This window comes from Sander vitreus, chromosome 5 (genome assembly GCF_031162955.1).
Source record: "Sander vitreus isolate 19-12246 chromosome 5, sanVit1, whole genome shotgun sequence".
NCBI lineage: Eukaryota > Metazoa > Chordata > Actinopteri > Perciformes > Percidae > Sander > Sander vitreus.
This window is the reverse complement of record NC_135859.1, coordinates 13,727,680-13,751,629: the sequence shown is the minus strand read 5'-3', so window position 1 is coordinate 13,751,629 and position 23,950 is coordinate 13,727,680. Positions and strand designations below refer to the sequence as shown.

At 43.1% G+C, this 23,950-nt stretch overlaps 1 protein-coding gene across 2 annotated transcripts in view; it reads right to left on the bottom strand.

Annotated features, from left to right (window-relative positions):
• The window catches only part of arb2a (ARB2 cotranscriptional regulator A), a 159,592-nt gene that overhangs the window by 44,788 nt on the left and 90,854 nt on the right, over positions 1-23,950 (bottom strand). For both annotated transcript variants that reach the window (XM_078250489.1, XM_078250490.1), the window contains exons 9-10: positions 13,346-13,459; positions 2,440-2,524 (exon numbers count right to left, since the gene is read on the bottom strand). In XM_078250489.1, the coding sequence (XP_078106615.1) occupies positions 2,440-2,524; positions 13,346-13,459 (199 nt within the window). The remainder of the gene's footprint in view (positions 1-2,439; positions 2,525-13,345; positions 13,460-23,950) is intronic.

Sequence of the window (23,950 nt, the reverse complement as noted above, 5' to 3'; positions counted from 1 at the left end):
CCACAGTGCCCGTATTTAAGTCCACATTCAATACTTCCAGCCTTAAAACATCTTAGTGTGTGTGTGTTTGATCACATGCCATTCTCCACAGCAGCGTCGAGAGTCGCCCCGGGCCTAGCTCAGTCTGGCTCTACACAAGAGAGGTGGTTCACACTGTGATGTGCATGTCTGCATATGTGTGCGTGCGTGACGACAAGGATTCACCGGTCTGTTCTCAGTTGCTGAGACACTTTATGGTCAACCCTGATCTCACACACACACACACACACACACACACACACACACACACACACACACACACACACACACACACCATAGCAACCCCGACAACAGCAGTCTTGCTAGCAGAAGAGGTGACTGTTGGGAGCTGTATGTGTGTTGATTGAAGTGCTGAGCCACGATGCCCTGACAGCCTTCCCTCAACCTTCTCTCAACCTCGTCACCTCTGTTGCTCTGCTGTGACTCTCACCACAATGGCTGCTGCCTGTGAACCTGCCAGGCTGCCAAGGACACAAAGGGCGACTAAAACAACCTTTGACATCAGAAGCTGCCACAAAAAGACCAGAGACAAGCAGAGTTGGCAGCTCTGTTAACAGGCCAGGGACTCATATCTATTCAGCTCGGTTAAAGTAGCAAAAGTCAATAGAGCACAAGTCAATAGTGCATACATACAGACGGACACTATGTCAAACAGGTCTGTGATAGGACAATGCCAGGCATGCCAACGGTTTTTAAAAAATGGGCCGCGATATCTTGGCTCAAAGGTTGCTGTCTTTTGACCGACAGCAGCCACTGAGAAGAGATGTAAAACACCAAGTTAAAAAAAGAAACTGACATTTGAACATGAAGTACAGTATGGGTTTCATAACCAAGACTAGATGACATTTCAAGGAGCTGATTCACTGGTAGATGTTAAGGCCACCCACCCACACAGCTTAATTTGGAACATGGTGTTTTAGTGGCCGAGATGAGATAGCAGTGTTGGAGATGTATTCACTAACACATGGAGCATGTGTAAGATGACCTATACATTCACAGAGGGGCTTTGAAGAGAATGAAATCACAAAGCAGGACCGCCAGATGATGGGAATGAGTGATGAGACAAGGATGTGAGTTTGTATGTGTGTACACATGTAACAATCCATACTTAATCATATACATAGGGTAGAAACAGGTGCGTTAAATACTTATGATATATTATTTCCTGTTAAGACTTTCTTATTGTTTCTCTCTGTGTGTGCGCCTGTGCATGCATGCCTGCCTGCATGTGTGTCACTCTTCAAACAACACTGCAATCATCATCTCTTATCAACGGTCATGTTGAGGATTACAGCTTTCATCCCTAATCCTACATTAAGGACACATTCTCATGATGGCCGTGACATCATCAAGGCCAGTCAACCACAAAGAGGGCACAGGGACAGGAAGCCAAACACCACAGAGAGGATTAATGAATACAGGAGACAGAGTAGATGATGAAAAAAGAAAGAGGACGCGACAAAGAAGATGAAAATAGAAAGAAAATCAAACAGCACATTTCTGTAGCGTGTGTGTGAGACAGCCTCTGTTTCTGCATGTATTTGTGTTTCAAGATAATCTGCCACTGCTTCAGTTTCTCTGACAATGATCCTTCTCAATCAGCCATACTAAGACCACCGATCTACCCAACAGCCATATACACACACACACACACACACACACACACACACACACACACACACAAACAAATATCAGCATACATACCATGCTACACTGACTGAACTATTAGAATCTGCTATAAGCCATTGATGAACTCAGAAAGTACACAGTATGTGGCTATTTGCTAAAATATTTGAACTTACCTGCACTGTCACATCCATTGTGACAAGTTGATATATTGTATCCACCGTACTCTCAGCTGAGACCAGGGATATTGCGTTTAATAAAACCACCTATTTGACCATTTTCTTTTCTCCCATTTTTTAGGCTACGTATAAGGGACCGGTTCTAATGGTTTATGAACATTTTATTGATTTTTCAGTATATCTATAATTGTGAAAAAAGCTTAACCCACTATTTTAATTTTTACTACATCACTGGTTGTAGTAATGCCTCAGTTTCTCAGTAATCCCAACTGCAGCTACCAACGTTACTACTTACAATGCAACTCTGATTTAATTTTTTCGCCTTTGACTGTCAAAAAAAGAAAAGAAAAAAAAACTTGGCTTAGCTAACATTGACATAGCGCCTATTGCCTACATGTGAAGCTCTGTTACATTTGACCTACAATTTGTGTGCCAGCACTCTACTGTTCAATTGTCTCTTGAAATGAATCAAGCCTAATTCCTTGTACAATCATTGTATTTGGAAACGGAAAGCCATCCAGATAATGCTGTAAGTATATATTGAGTAATAATGTTATAACTGTTGGAGTGTGTTTATACAGAGTTTGTTTGATACCTGCAGAGACTTGGGGGCAGTCTGGCAGCATGGGATCCAGTGGTGTGTCCAGGGGCTCTGGACTCGATACCCAGTTACAACAGTGCTGTGAGGAGAGGAGAAAACAAGAGATTGACAATTAAAAACTCTGAGGACAGATTTCTCATCATATGTTGCTTCTACAAAGAATGTAATAGACTACTTATGGCGTGTGGAGGGTTTGGGAAATGAATAGGTGGCAACCAGCATCCTCCACTATTAGTCGCACACACACACACACACACACACACACACACACACACACACACACACACACACACACACACACACACACACACACACAGAAATGCTCACATACGGAAATATATTAAGGGATTTGAATGTGTCTGAATGTGGTTTTTTCATCTCGATGCTTCAAATGTATTTTTTTGTTTACTTCTTAAGTTTAATTATAAAAGATAGAAAGAAAAAAAGAAACATGGATAAAGAAAGTGATCAAAAATAGGGAGGCAAGGGAGACGAAGAAAAGGGGGAAAGGTGCGGAGGGAAAGGTGAGAGACAATAATCAAGTAAGAGGTGTGTGTGTGTGGCTGAGCGAGGTGCGGGGAGAGAACGAAAGAGAGAGACAGGAACAAGCAATTAAAAGCTCTGTGACATGTTGCTCAGACAGCTTGGCGTTTGTTTGTGGTAGAGAGATGAGGCCTTCTACCATGCTGGATCAGTGGTTGCCCTGGGGGAGGGTGTCTGCCCAGCTTGCTGACCCATAACCCCCTGCAAACACCCCTAGTCCTCTCAAACCCCCTGTGGTTGACTACTCTACTGTCAGAAAGAGGAGAAGACCTCTTTATCCGTTTTTTGTTGTCTTCATCTTCCTGTCCGTGTGGTGCTCCCTCTTTCTACCTACTAGGTTGTTTCAAACACATTGCCACACTTCAAAGCAACTTGCAACTCCTATGCTTTGAGTTTTCATTCTCTGGTTCGGCAGATGACAACATATCAAAGTGTGTTTTTCCCTTTTTGACTGTGCAATGTGGATTGGAATGCTGTGGCTTGTAAGGTTAGTGCAAAAACAAGGGAAAAGGTAGAGAGGGAAAGAGGGAGGCTGAGAAGGAATGCTCGGAGAAGACGTTCTGCAGATAAGATAAAAGTTCAATAGAAGAAAGAGAAAATGTAAAGAGATTAGAATGTGCAGCTGGCGTCCTTCTGAATCACTGCTTATCTGCCCTTGTTTACTTTAACCCTGGCCCCCTGACAGCCATTACAGTGTTGCACATGCTTGTGTGTGCGTGTGCACTTGTGTGTGTGGGACAGTGATTGCATTACGGGGGGTCTCCCACGAAGATGTGTAGCGTTGTGAACCTTTCAGACTCAAACACACACACACACACACACACACACACACACACACACACACACACACACACACACATACACAAACGCACTCACATTTTTGCCCTGAGCGACCCTGACTCCCAAGGCCCTGAAAGGGGAGGGACTGGATAGACAAACCTATGAAACGTCTCCCACTTTAAACCCTCCAAAAAACACATACACGATCACTACATACATGCAAAAAAACAAAAAAACAAAACAGGGTCACATCACACTTCTACTCCAGCTGTCATCCCTCAAGTTAACCCCCTCCACACAAACACACACTACTCCCAGATATGTTGATGTTTTTCTGTATGAATATCTAAAAGGTACCCTGGAACACTGAATATACCTGATGCCCATGGCTGTTGCTTTTTGTCGATATATTTTTCTGAGGTTTCTTTTCTGTTACTGCTTGACATTTAAAAAATATAGAAACTCATTGCGAGAGATGATCATGATGAAATATCTGACCCATGTAAGCAAATCCTTAGCAAATATCAACAAGTAAACAAAATTCAGTTGGGAAATGTGTAACAAAAAGGCCAGTTATTAAAATAAAGTTTGGCCCATGTGTGATTCATTCCTGTCCAATCAAAGCAAATAAAAATCAACTGAAGCACAAACTGAAGCTGCCTCTTAAATAGTAGAAATGCCCATTCACTCTTTTCCCCCAGTAATTTCTTCAGCCCTGTCAATCAAAAGTGCTAGTCGTATAAGGGGTATAGCATAAGGGGAGCCAAAGAGGGTTGAAGAAAGATCGTCAGAGAGATGACAGGGAATAAAGGGGAGGAGGATGGGGGTTTAGGGTTGGGAGAAGATGACAAGTCATCTTGGTAAACAGTGGCATATTGTGTATTTTTAGATCCTCTGCTCTGCCCTAGATGTGCTCTCCTCTGAGTCTGGGCTTGAGGGCAGAGCGTTGTAGAGCGGCACGGAAGCAGTGGGGCTCCTTGACTGCTACATCAAGTGTCTCATTGTATCTCCTTTAATTCATTTAGTCTGTCTGGAGGAAGATGTCAGCTGGGCTGTGGAGCAGTGGGCTGAAGGCGGGTGGAGAGAGGGGAAGGAGGGGAGTCTTTCAAAAAAGGACCCTCCCCCTTCACCTCCATCTTTGCCACCAATGGAGGCAGGGAGGCCGGGGTTTGAATAGATTTGTCAACACACATGTGCACATAAACTCTTGCATAAATGCACACACACACACACACACACACACACACACACACACACACACACACACACACACACACACACACACACACACATACACAGCCGCAGTGCTGTGGGAGACTGCAGGCATAACAGCAGTCACATAAAGGCAAGGCCTGCTGGCTGGGATTAGAGAAGGTCGACGTGACAAAAGGATGGCACATCACATCAGCTGCCTCTAACGCATAGCATCATCACTTCAAGCAGCTCGTCCGCCGATCAATGGTGCCATTTAACTAAAGGCAGACAGAGAAACAAACATGTAAACAGATTTGACTCTCCCCCCACCTCTGCTGCTCTGTGCATGTGTGTCTATGTGTGTGTTTGGATTTGTGCTGGATATGCACGCATAGATGTACCCATGCGCACACACCTCAAGAAAGCAGAGTGAATTTTGTTTCCCCTAAATCACATCACCAACATTATGCAGAAAGATCATCTAGAACATATTTTAAAGTGGGGAGATAGAGACTAAAGCTAAATGCTAAAGCTAACCATTAAGCTAAAAGTATGTTCTGAGGGTTTAAATGACAAACAGGCGTCATACCTATCCCTCTACCTATGAGAGATGCTTTTGTGCTTTCTTTGTTATGTGTATATTTGTGTGTGTGTGTGTGTGTGTGTGTGTGTGTGTGTGTGCGCGTGCGTGCGTGCCTGCTGGCTTGTGCAAGTCAGAGTGTAAGCCAGCCTGCTTCTTTCACATAAACACACATGCACGCACATAGAGTAATGGACACAAAACACTGCACTCAGCTGATGGCAGGGTGATCTAATGGAGCCTTAAAGGTACAATATGTAATATTTCTGCATTAAAATGTCTACAAACAACCATACCTATGTTATGTATTTTTTTGAGTTGTGTAGTTACACCATCCCAAATGTTTCCACCAAATGTCAAACCCAGAGAAATCTGTTATTTTATTTTCAGACACGGGACGTTTCCTTTAGTCGCCTGTCAGTGGCGTCATATAACCTTTCACCCTCTAGTTACTCGTAACTTTCGTCAAAACACGGCACCCAGATGCTACGTTCGAGCATAATTGTAAATCATACAATGTCACAGAAAATAATACTCCTAACCGTAAGCTTTTTCTGCCACAAGGCATCATAGTAATACAGCAGAGATCTTATTTATTGATACATATCAATATCAATCCAGCTTATTGTTACTACAGTGTGTTGGTTGACAAGTAGCTAACGTTAATGCTAATGCTTGGTGGATAAGATCATAGGGTTACAACTTCATTCAATACACTCATAAAATTATTAGTAGCATGATTGTTTTCACGGATAAAAGCAGCGCTGGGCTAACCCACGAATGAGTTCACTGTTAACGTTAGCTGTATAGATAGACGACTATCTAATGCTAATTTAGCCAGCTAGCACATCCCGGTCTGTCTCCCTCTCATTCGGGATGAGAGCTGACAACACAGCCGGGACATGTAGCAATAGCCAGTTACCGTTAGCCCATAGCCAGCCAACAGCCAGCTACTATCATTACATCAATCCATACGGTACTATAAGTACTATACAGCACTTAACTCCGGTGCCGGGTGCTTACGACGCTAACGGTAGTTTAACGAAGCGTCGGGAAACAGACCATATCAGACCCAGACCCAGATCCGAGTCACAATAGCGGCCATCCATAATGTTAGCTACGTCTCCGTTAGCGCTACCGGTGTTCGTGCCGAAAATCTCCTCCCTGCCGAATTTCTCCCCCCTTCGCGTTTAGCTGTCTTTACAGTTAGCTAAAATAACCCAACAAAAGGTGGGTTAAGCACCAAAACGAATAGTTAAGATTAGAGATGCACCGATAGTCCGGCCGGTGACCGGAATTGGCCGGTTTTCACGTGCTCGGCCATGACCGGCGACCGGCAGGTCAGTCTGACATATGCCGATTTCATGCCGGTCAATGCTACAATTAACTGACAACATAAGTTATTACGAGTTACAGTTCTCAAGGACGCACGCACACACGGACGCGACAGCAAAGTCTCTATTTCCTTTCTCTCAACTTCTCGAGGCGGGTATGGCCTGGAGCGTCCCATGTCATGCCATCCCGTCTCATGCCATCCTGTCTCATGCCGAGGCGTGTCCAACGGTAAGTTCAGCGGGTCAAAAATACGAAATCGCGAATTATTTTCCAGATGGAGTCACGGGTAAGTTCGTGACCACGTTTGCAATCAAGGAGGGTCAGTGAATGTTTTGGTCATTCGATTCGATACATTTATTTATTACCCACTCTCCCTGCCTTCCTCTGACTCTTTGTCTCTACGCTCCACAGACAGCTTCACCCGAAGAGAGTCAAACCAGCTGAGGAAATAGACTTTCAGTTCACGGCTGTAACGTTACTGTTACATTAACGTTACCGTACAGCGCCAAAGTCTGATCCCAGCAAACTTTCTGTTGTCGTTAAGCTTGCTGATCTGGCAGAAAGTCTCCAGCGGTTCGGGATCAGATCATGGGGATCAGACCTCCGGTGCTGGGTCTAATGTTATAATGTTCGCTGCTGCCGCTGCAGCTAGCTAGCAGCTAGCAACCAGCCCTATGACCTGGGTCCCTGGTTCGCTCTATGTTCGCTCTATATTTCGCTGAAATAGGAAATGAAAATCGAAGCATGTTTAAAATGTTCACATTCCCTTTTGACAAGGAAAAGGAAAAAACGTCTTGTATTTCAATTTTAAATTTAGTATTTTAAAACGAAAATCAAATAGCCATTCGTTTTTTTTTTGACCAAATGACCAAAACATACACTGACCGGATTTCCTGATGATGGATAACAAGGATCTGCACACACAAGAATACAAAAATAAACATGTTACACTCGTTCCACTACTCCTTTTTATTTTTATAGTTTTGACATTGCTGCAAATACAATTGCTTATCAGCAAGGCGAGAGGGCATGAGACGGGAGGCTCCAGGTTGCAGCCATAGAATGAATTTTTTTGTTTGCCTATAATCTGCATTTATTTTATACACAGACATATATTTTTAAGTATTTTATCAATTTCTATGATTGCCGTTACTGTTTAGTTAAAAAAACACCAAATATATCAAGTATTTCATTCATTAGCATGATAGTCGACGCAAGCTTTTACTTTGAAAAGTAGAAGCTCGGGGAAGCTTTTACTTTGAAAAGTAAGAGAGATATTTCTTAAAGTATTTTAAAGTATTTTATTCCAGACGCGAACTTATATTTTGAAAAGTAGACGCTCGGGGACGGCACCAGGCGGGACGGCATGAGACGGGATGGCATGAGACGGGAAGCTCCAGGCTGCAGCCATACAGTCTTGAACTAACTAACTAAACAACGGCCATCGACCGTCCTCGCCGTCCCGGCCGGAGATTCTCCACGCAACTTCCCAACGTCATCAAAAGTCCGTGTTTACAATCCATTGTTTTGGTTGAGAGACCCCTAGCGGCAGAAAGTTACATATTGTACGTTTAACGGGGACCAAATAGGTCTCTCATAGGTGTCCGTATCCACTACACAGTAAGTGTCACAGGAATAAACACATGGCTATGAGAAGCTGCCTAGGCCAAATTTAAATACTTCACTTGCACATACATATATACCAGTACAAAGCACTTGCATATACAATGCAGTCTCATATACATACATATAAACATGCATATACAGACATACGCATGCACATAAAGATATTCAATCATACACATGCATGCACAAAGTGAGAATGTATATGAGAGTATACAGGGTGAGAGTATGTATTTATACATACATACTCACATTCATATACCCTCATACACATTCTCACGTTATGCACACATGCATGTGTGAACACACTATAAACTAAGGTTCAGCAAGAATTCACTATCACTTTTATCATCACAATGTAAAAATTGTGTATAAAACAAGAGGGTAACAACTTCATAAAGAGGGAATTCAATAATCAAATAAGTTGATGCAAGTTAAACAAAATATGTGTAGACTGTGTATTTGCAATCATACACAATTGGGTTCATTCAATAGTAAAACAGAATCTCCACCACTGAGAGGTAGATTTACTAGTGCAGTTTACGCTGTTTATGCGAGTTTGGTAATAGTGCACGCTATGCTTCCTCATTTTGCGTAGTATTTATAAAACCTGACACCCATCAGGCAATCAGCGCATACTCCGCCCTCTAGCATAATTAGTGCGCCTCTAAAAGAGCAAAGAATGGGCCCGCATGTATCTATCATGGATCTTCCTACGGGAAAAAGAAAGCGCAAGCTGAAATTTAGTGATGATGAAATTGACCTATTAGTGCATGAAGTAACAACAAACCTGAACATATTACAGGGCAGAACATCCACACCCTTGGAAAAAATCATTTATCATTTATTTGAAAAAAACAAATAAATTCAACTTGTTATCATCTACAAAGAGAGAAGTGGAGGGGGTAAAAAAAACGGTGTCAAGACATAATGCGCAGAACAAAAGAGAAGGTAGCGTACAACCGGGCATAATCAAGGAGAACTGGTTCAGGTCCACCAGAAATAGACACGCTATCTACTACTGAAGAGGTGGTGCAGCAAACACTCGTTGCCGAACAGGTGGAAGGTGTGGACGGCTTAGATACTGCGGAGATCTCTGTAGAGAATGAAGGTCTGTGTGGTCTGTTATGATACTGTTGTGTTGGCTTTATGTATGTATACATATGTTTATATAATTTATATGTCAACCCAACCGATGGGGTTAAGTCATTAAAGAGAGTGTTATATAGTTAAATAATCGCAAAACTGTTTATCAAAAATGGAACAGACATGAAGGCGTTTTTTTTAATTTAGTTTTTAGTCTGCTGCCATTGAATAAGGTACATTTTTACACACAGGAAAACGCGCTTCCTGGTTTTAAGAGGCGGAGAATCTCCCCCGCAGAATAGAGGCGCGCTCTTACTGGCAGTCTTTGTAAATACCGCGGAATATATAATTGGGCGCACTTTACGCGTATCCTCCCGCCTTTTTGGGTGGAACTCCCACTTTCCACATGACCCTCCCACGAACGCATGTTGAAAGCGCAACTTGTCTCTTCTCGCTCATGTGGCAGGCAATCTGCGATTTTACCCAAGTGCGCCCTGTTTGTAAATAGCCCGCATCGGTTAAGTCAGTCTTTGGGAACAATTAACGCCTGGAAACAGGCGCAAACGGCTTGATAAATTTAGCCCTGAGTCTCAAAGAAACTAGAAAATAGAAACTTTGTGCTGTTCAAAAGTCTCCTAAACCCTAACACACATGACAGCCTGCAGCCTAACTTTTCAGAAAGTAGTCCTGAGTATCAATTCTTGCTCACTCTCTCCGTGTCTGTCTCTCCTACCTTCTCCAGTTGCTGTATAATCTCTATGGATTAGGATGGTTTATTCATGACCATAGTGTACTCTGTATGTATGTGTGTGTGTGTGTGTGTGTGTGTGTGTGTGTGTGTGTGTGTGAGAGAGAGAGAGAGAGAGAGAGAGAGAGAGAGAGAGAGAGAGAGATCTGGGCAGGCCACTAGAGTGTGACAGCAGGCCAGCACAGTGACAGGAGACACCTTGGAGACTGTGACAGTCTGCCAGCTGTACACCATCATTCGCATTTCTCTCTCTCACTCACTTCGCCTCACTATGCTACTCATCTATCTCTACATACATCTCTTCATCTCCTCTCCTCTCCATCTGTATTCACTCCATTCATATCCTACCTGTCTTTTTGTTTTTCTTTTCCACAGCTCTAACCTGTGCATTCTCGGTGGCAGTCAACGGAATCTAAATAATTGAACGTTTCTCATACTATTATTTCTTTCTTTCTGTCTTTCTAACTCTGTTTATTCCCTGCCTTTTTTTCTCTCACCTTCACTCTGTATTTTGTCTCCTGGCAATGACGTCAGTTGCCCCTCGCCTGACCCACTTTGGTCTATATAACCCGGCCCAGCAAGTGTTGATCTCTAAATCCCATCTCCTCTCTTTTAATCTCCTCTTCTCATTGCTCCATCCCACCATTCTGTGACCTCTTGAACCCCGAAGGGAGGGAATTATCTCTGTCCGAGGAGAACAGAACATTTCACTGCTGGGGTGCCCCAACCTCACATGCACCCACTTCTATGGGCACCCATATTTATACAACACCACCCAGGGCATTATACAGGTTCAGTGCTAGCTACTCTTTGTGATGTGCACCACCTCTGGGCTGCCCTTTCTGCATGTGTGTGTCTGTGTGTGTGTGTGTGTGTGTGTGTGTGTGTGTGTACCTGTATCTTAGTGTGCAATGCAAATGTTGTTTAGGTTTAAGACCCAGCTGTGTATGGATCATTGATACTGTATAGATGTATAGAGAGATGTTAAAAAGGAGAATGATATTGTCAGGGTTTGTGTGTGCTCGTGTGTCTATGTTTTGCACTGCACCAACAACTGCATGCACTTGTAGACTGTGTGATCATCCAAAGCCAAACATCAGGAAACTGAGCCAATGGTAGAAAGCCCTAGCTCATTAGCATATTGGGTGGAACACAAAGGGGCCCTGACCTTTTGGTGGAACCACTGCACATACACAGCATTGGTTTCTAATGTAAATGACTGGGACAGATACGATTTTGGATTCACCTCAATCCTCATGCTGACCCGGGGCTTGTTAACTAGCACTGCCATCCGTGCCCAGAAGCCAGGGATGTGATGAAATACTGCATTTGAGTAATACAATTGAAGTTATCAGTTTCGAAAATATAAGATATTATTTTTGTTAGTTCCCCACCTTAATATCAACCAGATTTCAACATATACAAAAATGATGTATATGTCACCACTTGGCACTGATCTAAAGTATTTATCATTAGTTGTCTTTATCTGACACTAAATTAGCAGAGACAAAGAAAATGTCAAAACACTTTTGTGTTAAAATTCTGTGAATACCAATTTTTCTATCACTGACACTGTTTGCCTTCCTGATAATTCAGTTAAAGTTAATTCAGGTTTTAGAAGATAAAACAATTTTGTTGTTGTTCAATAAAATTGATGTAGTGATTTACATAATGATTTTAATGAGCCCTGAGAGAAATACATGGAGTATAAACATTGCTTTGGAATTAGCAAACTATTAAGTACTATTTTAGAATAGTCAGCCTAAAACGGTGTAGGTAAGGCAGGGAATTAAGAATGTACACAAGAAAAAGAGGAGGAAAAGAAACACAAGGCTGAGAGCAAAAGAAATGTAGAGTATGCAAAATCTATTAGCTTTTTTGTTGTATCATTGAGAAGGGTAAAGTATCGCATAGGTGTGTTACTGTTTCCCTCTAAAAAGAATTCCCTTTAATTAGATGGGCTCATCTCTAAATTCAGCCGAAAAAGGACTGTGGGTTAATGAGTCCGAGAGAGAGTGAATCCTTGCCTGTCCCCTTACTCCGACTGGACAAAGAAGGTTATTTCAGATATATTGTTCTGGGTAATCAGCACAAATAGAAAATCACTTAACATTCCAATTATGCTGTGTCCCAAACATCCCTTAGATGAATCAAAAATAGGAAATGCCAGACAAGGAGAAGGGGGCAGTGCAACCTTGAATCCCCATCACTAAAACTGAAATTACACATTCACTGGCAAGTAACACACACGTTGAGTGCAAAAACCAAACTCACACATGAAAATGGGAGATGACAGAAATAGCAAAAATAAAAGGCAAGGGATATAAAAGAGGATGTGATACAAATACAGGTACGGTGTGTGGTGTGTGTGTGCCTGTATGTGTGTGTGTGTGTGTGTGTGTGTGTGTGTGTGTGTGTGTGTGTGTGTGTGTGTGTGTGTGTGTATGACATTTGCATCTCTGGCTCTCAAGCAGCTCTGGTCTTGGATGGTCCTCATCTGTATGTGCATACTGAGTGAGCCCAGGTGCTGCGTATGGCGCAGAGGTCACACCAGAAAGGGCAAGTGCTAAAATGAAGCTAACACAAATGCACATGTGCACGTGCATTCTATCTCACACGCTTACCCACGAGCACATATAAACACATGCACATATGCATGCCCAGTCACATACACACGCACCGCCGTGGGTTGACTGTCTTAGTTATTCATTGACATGCAACCAGGAAGAAAAAGTGGGTGCTGGTTTAAAAAAAAAAAAAAAAAAGAAGCGAGGGAAAACATGCAAACAATGGTTCTCTATGACTTCTAAAGCTAGCTGTTGGTCAGGGGTACCTATGAAGGTCAGCAGGGTTGTGCAGGGAGAAATCAGAGAGAAGCGAAATCTAAGAGACCTCAGCTCACCGCTGGGTGAATTTACATGATGAGATGGGAGCTCAGGAATGGACCCCTGTACAGTCTTTGTTTGCCTGCAGTTTGCGTCTGTGTATTTGCACGTGTGTGGTTATTTCACCTGCTGCATCCAGTCCTGCGTGCTTTTGCTGGTCTCCTGCAGCCAGATGTTGTGAGCGGAGTCAGTCAGAGCCACGGCACACACTCTGCTCTTCACCATTTCCCTCTGATTCATCTGCCACGAAAAACAAATCAAATTTGTGTTAGTCACCCTTGCAGCATGTTAATAATGACACAGTCACTGGTGAGGAGGACAACAAAGAGACCTTATGTTGTAAGACATATGACAGCCTCTTTAGATAAAAAAAAAATAATATAGCATACCCATTGTTTCAGTAGATACTTGCCTAATAAAAAAATGTATTCCCTGTCCAACCATACACTGTCAGGCTACTCCCTGGACTAGGATAGCATTGGCCCAGTGGACAGTGAATACAGATTCAACCTGGTGTATAGCATAATGTTATAAAGTGAAATATGAAAGAGCTGCTCCACCATAGCGTGTCCTTGTCACGTTCTGTGCAAATGTCCTTCCATGTGCACGTTCAAATACCTCTGTCCCCATTCTTAATACCCTTTCCCTTCACATGTCACAGAGAATGTGGCTTCCGCAGGCCTGTCTTCCTATTCCCTTCTGAATGTCACCGCTAAAGAAAATGTCACGCAAAGGACTTGTTACTGCACTACAATAGACTTCCCAAACCGCTTGTCCCACCCCAAGGAGCACCGTAAGCCAGGCCTTGGGAACAAGCCGTTTCACTCTGCTTTGCTTTAAGATAAAATGGGAAGAAAAGAGAACAGGACTTGCAACAATAGGTTAACAATTCCTTATTGTATACGTTTAGTGAAGCTGGGAAAGAGACTGGTGGAGTGGGGATGGGCATAACACTGCAGAATAGCACTGGTCATCTACATGTGGCGCTAAGGCCATACAGACCACATTTAAACTATATTAAAGCTTCATCATAAGTGTCACCTAATGACAGCCTAGGACACTATACTTTTGGACTTCTGTCGGGCTTAAAATGGTGATGGTGTTTATGGCTTGGTGCCTGAGTGTAAGAAAAGCACTTGAGTGGGAGATCAAGGTAATGTTAAGGCTAAGACAGGGATTGCAATAGCAGGGCTTATTTGGTGCTTGAATGAAAGAATAGGATAAATATTGGCCGATAAAAGCCCAAGTGTAATAAAACAAAATAGGGCTGCTTGAGTACAAAGCTTCGGTTTGGGAAGGCATAGAGGGTTTACGTTGCTGCTAATATGAATCTGACACTCAGACTGAGGCTAAGGCTGGAGAAATTACCCATCTATTCATATTCACAGACATGTAACACTGGCCATCTACAGCCAGCTAGATTGGCTGTGTGTTGGCTGTACATCATAATGACGTTGGGCATTTGAATACATCCTCCCTTGCCCAGCCAAATTAAAGTGGGAGTGTATAGAGATAAATGGAATATTTTAAGGCACTAAGGACTCATAGATCATACAGCTGATAAGGCTTCCACAGACTGAGAGGGGAGGTACAACCACAGGCATAAAAAAGTGCACAAGTGTAGAGATAGACAACAAAAGAAGACAGATTCTGCACATGTATGCACAAATACATTCACTCACACACACACACACACACACACACACACACACACACACACACACACACACACACACACACACACACACACACACACACACACACACACACACACACACTCCTCTCTGTACTCCCTCCTCATCCACGCTTGGTTGAAAAGCTTTCCTCTGGCAGAACTGGGCCCGTGGGAGTAGCAAAGTCAACCTTTTAAAACTGGAGGTGTCAGTCAAGGTCCTGTTTTCTGGCACTAGCCAAACGGGCCAGTCCCTGAGTATAGAGGCTGCTAGCAGAGGCCAGGAAACAGTACACCGGGACTGACTGCCCATGGAAAATGCTAAGCACATGACTTTAAACCAGTCAAAAACATTGCCCAAGTCTGAGGAGAAAACTGAAAATTGATACTACTTTCCAAGTGGATAAATAGTCCTCTGCTTGCTCCTATTGAATGCCCCTTAAAACATCTGAGTCCAACATTTTTGATGGAAAATGTACTTTACATGAGTAAGGTTCACTGGATATCATATAAAAAGTGTAACTAAGCCATAATAAATAATTATTTAATTGGTGCTAAAGTAAACTGTATGTGTGTGTGTGTGTTTTATTTTTTTTATTTAACCTTTATTTCTTCAGGGAAGGTTCACTGAGAGGCAGCCTCTCTTTTGCAGGAACGCCCTGATCACGTGTGTGTGTGTGTGTGTGTGTGTGTGTGTGTGTGTGTGTGTCTGCATGTAAGTGGGTACACACTTGCATGTATGCATATGTCTGTTGAATGTGAGCAGATATGAGAGCACTGCTCAACAGAGGGGCAGATTGGTGGAGAAAGTGAATGACAGACAGCGGTTAGACAAACATAAAGGTATGTGTAAAGAAAGAGGCACAGTTGGTGAGGTGGGAGTGAAGGCTGGGTTGTAGATGGAGCTGGATGGATATGTCTGGAACTTAAATATTGGACTTAAGTATTTCTATCTTGTGTAGATAGACTGTCTCATCAAACAGACAAGTGACTGGATTTTTAAATGGGATAACAATTGAAACGATGGAAATCCTAAAGCACACATTTAAATTGATTAGATTCAGCACCTCTGGATGCTTTTTGATGGTAAAAAGAAGTTCTCCTTCGCTTGATTGGGTTGAGTTACAACTAAAAACTACTTTGACTCTGCCCTTTTCTTACCAACTTTTGTGGTCAAGTTTCTCTGTGCTTTGCTATTCAAAGATACAAACACAGTGTTGTATGTTTGCTGAAATGAGTAGGGAAAATAAATCAGCAACTCTCACCAAACAGAGTCTGTTTCCTTGATGATGCCTCAACCGAAGATTAAAGACCAAAGAACTCCATCTCCCAGCACTGGATATATCAATCACTCGTTCTGACAGCTCTCATTGCCGCAATGCCTGCACACATATGGCTGGCTGTGGTAACAGTTGGGGTAATAGGTTGACAAATAATGACTCCAGGAGAGAGTGCTCTATGCAGTGTGGCCTTCAACCACAATGATTTTGATACCACTGGGTTTCGTGTTTTACAAGCCACAATGTCAACTGTGGTTAGATGCATGCTGAAAGCAAAATCTAAGCATGCCTGTATCTTCTGATAGTTGAGTGATACTCATGGTTACCTTACAAATCAGTTACCATAAAGCTACATTCTCCCAAGTGGGTAGCGATGTAAAGCTGTCTCATCATATGACTCATCATGTTATAATTTTTACACCATGTTAGCCTTTGAGTTATTGTTAGCCATCTTTATCCAGAATGTTAAATGTGCTAATCCACTATGTAACCGCAGACTGCAGCTTTAACAAGGAAACAGGCCAGCTGTTGTGATCAGTCTTGTATCGGACAGGGAAAAAGGAAGAGAAACATGTGGAAATACTTGTTGAGCTGAAACCAGCACACAGATGTTGAGACATTTGCCGCCTCTCTGCTGGCCTTTCCTTTAATGCTAGAGCAGCTGGATATGCAGAGTACAGTTCGGGTGGGGGTTGGACATGGTAGGATGGCATGTATAAATGAAAATTAAGAAAAGGGGAGTAGAAAGGCAGAAGGTTATAATAGGAAGCTGAATGGATATCAAAAGTAGTATACTCAAAGGAAGGAGGGAATAAGAAGAAAAAGCAAGACAGATGAGAGACAGACAAGCAGATGTGCACAACAAAGAATATTTATGAATGCTTTATTAAACCCCATGAGGAAATTTCTCTTTCACAAACAGCATCCCTGAAGCAAGTGGGCTTTCACTGTCTTTAAAACATAAGCAGAAGCTTAAGCTTAAGTGGACACGATGCGTCCCATCGTAGGGGTATGAACCAGAGTCCTCCGCTTGAAGAGCGGCCTCTTTGTCTGGTGTAGTTCATCTATCTTCTGCACCATTACAGGCTTATAAGTTGAATTCAGTTAAATTATTAAGGTTATTTTTGGCGTTTTTCCATTACATGGTACCTGCTCGACTTGCCTCGACTCTACTCGTCTTTTTTGGTTTTCCATTACGAAAAAAAGTCCCTGGTACCTGCCAACAAGTACTTTTTTTAGTATCACCTCCGTCGAGGTTCCAAGCGAGCTGAGGCGATACCAAAAGGTGACGTGAAAACCTGCAGACTACTGATTGGTCGGAGAGAATCGTCACTAATCACTGTGTCATCATTGATAGCGACAGACGGGGGTGTCCTGAACAAACATTTTTAAATAATTTAGTTTTCTTTGCTGCCTCCAGCTTGTTTTTTTCTTCTGGTTGTGGCAATAGCCACATGCCGAGAGTCAAAAACAACACACCTTCGACCTTCTGTGTGAGTGTCTCGTTAGGTCACGGCATTTCCTGCGGCAGGGCTCTAGAGTGCAACCAATTTGGTCGCACATGCAACAAAAATTTGTAAGGGTGCGACTAAGATTTTTCCTAGGTTGCACCGGTGCACCTAACGTCCTTGCATCTGCTGCCTCTCGACTAACGAAGCAATGTCGTTTATATCGATATGGTTTAATGTTGCGTTACATGACCCATTCCTTCTGTAAAGCCGTGCCTGTGTTTGGATCTCTCCTCCGCGCAGCCCCGACCCCATTCACTCACACATGGCTCACCTGCAACATGGAGAGACACAGCGCCGCCGGTCCACATGCTGACATTTGCCTACAGTTTTAATTGTTATTAACACAGCTGTATATTGTTAAGTATGAGAGGGAAACCTGTATTGGTACCAGTGTTTCCGCTGGTAACGCTCGGTTATTACGGCCGCCACGGCGATAAAAACATTAGAAGTTATTGAATGCAACTAACTTCAGTTTGTTTCTCAGATATATATATATATATATATATATATATATATATATATATATATATATATATATATATATTTTATATATATCCTAGACTATTTCAGATAACTTTCATTTACATGTGTTGCAGCTGTATATTTTCAAACTGGTAAAGGAAACCATGTCTTTGCATTTTATTTGAATCACAATCTGTTTTAATAAAAAGAGCTTGTGAAAAGTGGCTTTGACTTAAAACTGAACATTTAGCCCACTTTGTAAAAAAATACAAAGCTATATATTGTGTATCGCCATTCAGCGTTAACGGTGACGTGAGGAAACATTTGGGTGCACCTAAATTTTGTGTTGGTGCACCTAAATAAAAAAGTTAGGCGCACCGGTGCAACCAAAGTTAGTCTGGAGCCCTGTGCGGCGTCGCTATGACGACCAGCCACGCTCGCCTCAGGCATGAGGCGGTACTAAATCTGCAATGGAAAATGGAGGACGGGACACCGAGTCGAGCCGAGTAGAGTCGAGCAGGTACCATGTAATGGAAAAACGCCATTAGACTTCATGATTTAGTGTGCCACAAAAAAAGGTGTAAAAGAATTTTCTTAACCTATTTGTGACACGCTGTTTTGAAACACACTCCCTCAGTGTCAATTTGGATTAAATTTGACCGCTACAAACTGGCCATTACATTAACATTTCTCTGACTCATGATAACAAAGCTGAGTCACAACTGACGAGGCAGAATTGAGTTCACCCCCACCCAACATGCATTTAAACTCTGGATTAACTATGAAGTCCTTCTCCCTGCGCCATCTCTGTTTCTTCCTCATAAACCATTTCTTTTTTGACTTCTCTGTAGACCGCCCGGTTGCTATAGAGACCTGCAAACATCACAGATTGCTGACCCCCTGGTCAGCGCAATTTTTCTTAATCCAGCTTTTCACAAGCTCTATGAAATAGCCATCCCCCACGCATTTGGAGCCACTCAAACACACGCACACGCCGAGATTTTTCTCTAACCCCTGTATCTTGTACCTGACCTCTCACATGGCCCTCAGCAAAGTACATTGGCTAGCCCTTTAAGCTGCTTCCTGCTACGAAGCCAGCTAATTGCTAGACTTTTTGTTGTGCATAATGTTATTTTCACCACTGACAAAGAATGTGTTATGCGATAGTGTGTGTGTGTGTTTGTGTGTGTGTGTGTGTGTGTGTACGTTTGGGTTGTGCGTATGCAGGAGGGAAAGGAGGGCATATTAATCATGTTTATTTATCTGGACGAAGAGTTGAAATAAGCGACGAGACATCATTTAACAGCATGCTAAGCTAATCTCTGGTCGAGATAAATACTTCATTTCTCTCCTCTCCCCGTGACGCTCCCTTGCTCGCGACTGCTCCGCTGACGCTACATCTAAACACCGGCAATAATAAAGACAATTATTTAAGCCTTTGATAATTATGTGTCAAAGGCAGCGAAAGCCACTAGATAATTGGGAGAAAACTGAATGGTAATCCACAATGGAGATCCCCGTGGGGGGACAGGCAGACTTATCCCTAGAAAGAATGCAGAGCGAGAGAATAGAGAGAAACAGCCAAAGACATGAAGATGAGAGCTCTTTAAGGGGCCTTGCTCACTGTCAGATAGTCAATGTGAAAAGCCACAATTATACGTAGAGAGAGAGTGCAAATAGAGAGCAGCAAACAAGAGACAGAAAAACAAGGGATAGAGAGAGAATGACAGAAAATGAGTGAGACTGAAAAAGAGGACAAAATGTTGAGCGTCAGTGGGAGTGAGCAAAGACTGAGCAGAGGCCAAGGGGAAGGAGGAGAGAGGGAGAGAGCGAGAAGCGCCCCGTGACGATGCCAGTCAGAGACGAGGCTTATAATGTGACTGCGCCATGCACTGCCAACAGCCACACATAATCTAGGACTACCCACTGAGCGCTGAAGCACTGCTTAAATTTTGATTGATTAACTGTCCTGTTGCTGCCAGAGAGTAAGAGGAGAGCATCAGAAGAGCCAGGGCGAACACAGAAAAAAACAAACAAACATGTATGCGGGTGCACACCGGAAGGTTAGAAAACACATGGCGCAGACACACTAACACATACACCCCCGTAAATCCCTACACGCCAACATTGGAACAGGAGCACAAACACAAACACACGGACATGTACACATTGCGAGCATGTGTAGAGTCGGGAAAGACAGTGGCAAGGGCTGGGAAAAAAACAAACATAAAGGCTGACCGATGCTCTGGCAATGATTTTCTTTCTATCATAAATAAATAAGGACAATAGCGTTATAGATAAACAAGTGGTTAAGTTGATGATCCTCATCTGGCTTTGGCTTATAATGGCCACAGGATTCACCACAGGGATTATGTCAGTGTGCTTTCTCTCTTATTCCTACAGTGTCTGTGTCCAACTGTTTGTTGCTAGCAATTGATCCCAGGTCATAGAAGGTGGATAGGACTCGGAGTGCAACATGTTCTGCTACTCCAACTACACTGCCTGTGACACACACACACACACACACACACAAACACAAAACACACTCATCCCTGTCCGTCCCTGGCTGTGAAAACACAGGCAGCTGGCCCCCCACGCACCGACACCCTCCACAGGAAGAGACAACACCAGTGCTTCCTGTGGCTTTGAAGCAGCGGCCCCAGGTCCCATGTCGGTCCCCAGCTTCCTTTGTCTTAACCGCAGGAAGGAAGCCCTCTCTAGCACGAGGCCACAGGGCCCTAGGGAGCCAGAGAGAGTGTGTGTGCATCTCTCAGTGTTGTGGGAGTGTGCAGTGGTTTTTCCTCATAGAGGTCACATGAATTTACTCGCCGGGTTTTTTCCCCTCTGACTCTCCAGCGCGTGAACTCTGGTCATGGTGAGGGTGTGGAGAGGGAGGGAGAGAGCAGGAGAAAACGGCAATAACTTCCTCCTCTCTTTCCTCTTTCCTGTCACGGCCGTTCACCACATGCATGATTAAGGGAAGATGACGGAGAGAAATAGAGAAAGAGAAAGGCAGGATGGTGGGCGGAGAGACAGGGTGAGATTTGAAAGGGTGAGGAGGGGGCATTTCTGAATTGTGTGACTGACAGCACCGGACGCAGGGTGGTGGGAGGTGGTGTATGTCTGTGTACGTGTTGGGGAGGATTCTATGTGTGTATAACCATGCAAACCACACACACACACACACACACACACACACACACACACACACACACACACACACACACACACACACACACACTCACATATATAGATACAGACCAACAAGTGGGGGAGGTGAGGAAAAGGAAGGCCAATAAATATTTACTGACACAGCAGAAGTGGAGAATGGTTGTCCACTGGTGGAAACAAAAGGCAGAGGATGACAAGCGGTGTGCCAGGAAACCCGCCGGCTGCGGGCGCTGCGCCCCACTTGTGCCCGCATGGAAAACAAGAGGAAGACAGGAAGGGAGGATGGAGGCGAGAGAGAGAGAGAGAGAGAGAGGGAAGGAATAAGGGAGGGAAGAAAGGGGTTGTGGGTAACGGAGTGCTCATAAACAATAGCAGCCTGGTGCAAAGCAACTATTGTTTCTTTGAAAAAAATGGATTTAGTTTCCTTCATACCAAGTTGAGTGAGAGTTTTACGGAGTTGGTTTGTGCATGGGATTATGTGCAATCAGACATTTATGTAAAACAAAGTTTTTTCTGATAGTATTTCTATATATTATAACTACTGAATGTGGCTTATTGAATCTCTCTTCACGTAATCAGAAGCAAATTTCCACTAACATCATTTTCATCCTGCTAGTGATATATAATTCCATGAAATAATAATGAGTCTATGAAACACTTGAAGTCCTACAGACAACTCTTTTATTGCAATGACATTGGATTCAAATCATTCAGACCCAATAGGCCAAGCAGATGCTGAAATGTACAGCAGCATTTTATATTTTAGAATTACCACAACATAATTCAATTAACTTCCAATTAACATCTGCACAGTGTTAAGTGTTAATGATATTAACTCCCAACAGTTTGATCAATTTACATTTCTGTCACAATGAAAAAGAAGGGCAGCCGTTGCTCAAGTTGCTGGAGCTATATCAACAATAGCCCTATAATGTTCACATTGAAATGATATTGACACAATTAAGAAAGTGGACAGTGGAAGTTTTGTAACATTAGTAGTTAGGGATGTTCTTATATTGTTTGGCGACAGCAATTACAGAAATTCTCCAAATGGTAATTTCTAATTAGGCAGCATTCCTTAACGAAATGAAATTACGGCATGGCGACTAATTAAAGTCTTGTGTTAATTAGAATAAATCTTAGTTAAGAAAACCAGCACAAGGTATGGTGGACAATGTCTTCATCATTCCCAAATCAACTGGCCATATTAACAGCTTTGGTCTACAGAGTGAATGAGAAAGTTACTTTTGCACATTGGATACAGGCTAGGCCTCATCATCTCCACTCGCCTTTTCTCTCCCTCTCTCTCACTCTGAAAGTGCTTCTTTCTTGTCTTTCTCCCTGTCTCCCAACCCTCCGGCAATGCTGTAAAATAGAAACTTAACCTCAATATTTTCCCTCACAGTGCTGGGACTTGCTGGCCCATTAAATTCCCCTTCCCATGTGTCAGCTTGCACATTTCCACCATGAAATGTTCGTATAATTAAACTTTCTTAATGATTTATAAGCTATAATAATAGCCGTAAGTATTTCAGAGCAGGTTAAAGGGACAGCCTTTAAGTGCATGCCGGGGGATGACCCTGTTTTAACATAGTTTCGGATGGGTGACTCTCAGCTGGAGACGAGGATGGATAGGGCGAGGGAGAATTAGATTGATGGAGGGAGGGAGTGAGCGAGCGGGCCTAACAAGGGTGGGTGGAGGAGGAGGCTGAGACCTTTGTGTCGTAACTCAGGGTGATGCTGACATCGCGGAGAACCGAGGGCTCCCTGATCCCTGGCAGAAAGGAGACAGCTTACCCCTGACAGACAGAAAGAGACACACGCATGCAGAGCAGGCAAATGCAGCAACAGAGGCTGAGCGACTGACAGAAAGAAGGGAACCCTGAGCTGGGAGAGGAGAAGGCTGGATGCAGAAAAAAAGACACAGGTAGAAATACAGACTAACATAAGACAAAGAAAACAGATTATATTGAATAAACTTAATCCTGCTGGATCAAACACACACACACCAAAAAAAAGGATGTCTAAATATATGCATAAACTGTTAGTATGCGCTGGGGCGTGCGTGCACGCGCACGCGCACACACACACGCGCACACACACACACACACACACACACACACACACACACACACACAAACACAAACGCAAACGCACACAGATGTTTGCTCTCTGCTGCCTCTCTGACGGCGAGGCTGATAGGATTGCCACTTAGGAAATCAGTTTGTTTTCACACCACTCTCAGCTTTGCCAAAGCTAATGTGTTAAATATCCAGCGGGTACTGCTGTCCATTTCTGAGACACACACACACACACACACACACACACACACAGCCTTAGGGGCTGATAAACATTGATTCTTTGTACTAACTGAGTCCACAGTTGGTATCCAAGCCATAATTCTAAATTGGGGATCAGTGAGAATATTTTACCACGCTATAATGTGGAATTTTCACTCAGTTCTTCTAAATTTGTTGTGAGACGGTTTAGGTAGAGCTAAATTTGAATTATTGTGTGACTTTTTTCACTTTTCTTGTTGTTATCATGAGCCCATTCCTTTGTTTCTTTTAAATACAGTACTGTTGTAGACAAATTCACTTTCATGCCGTACAAATCAACACATGAAGTCCAGCTA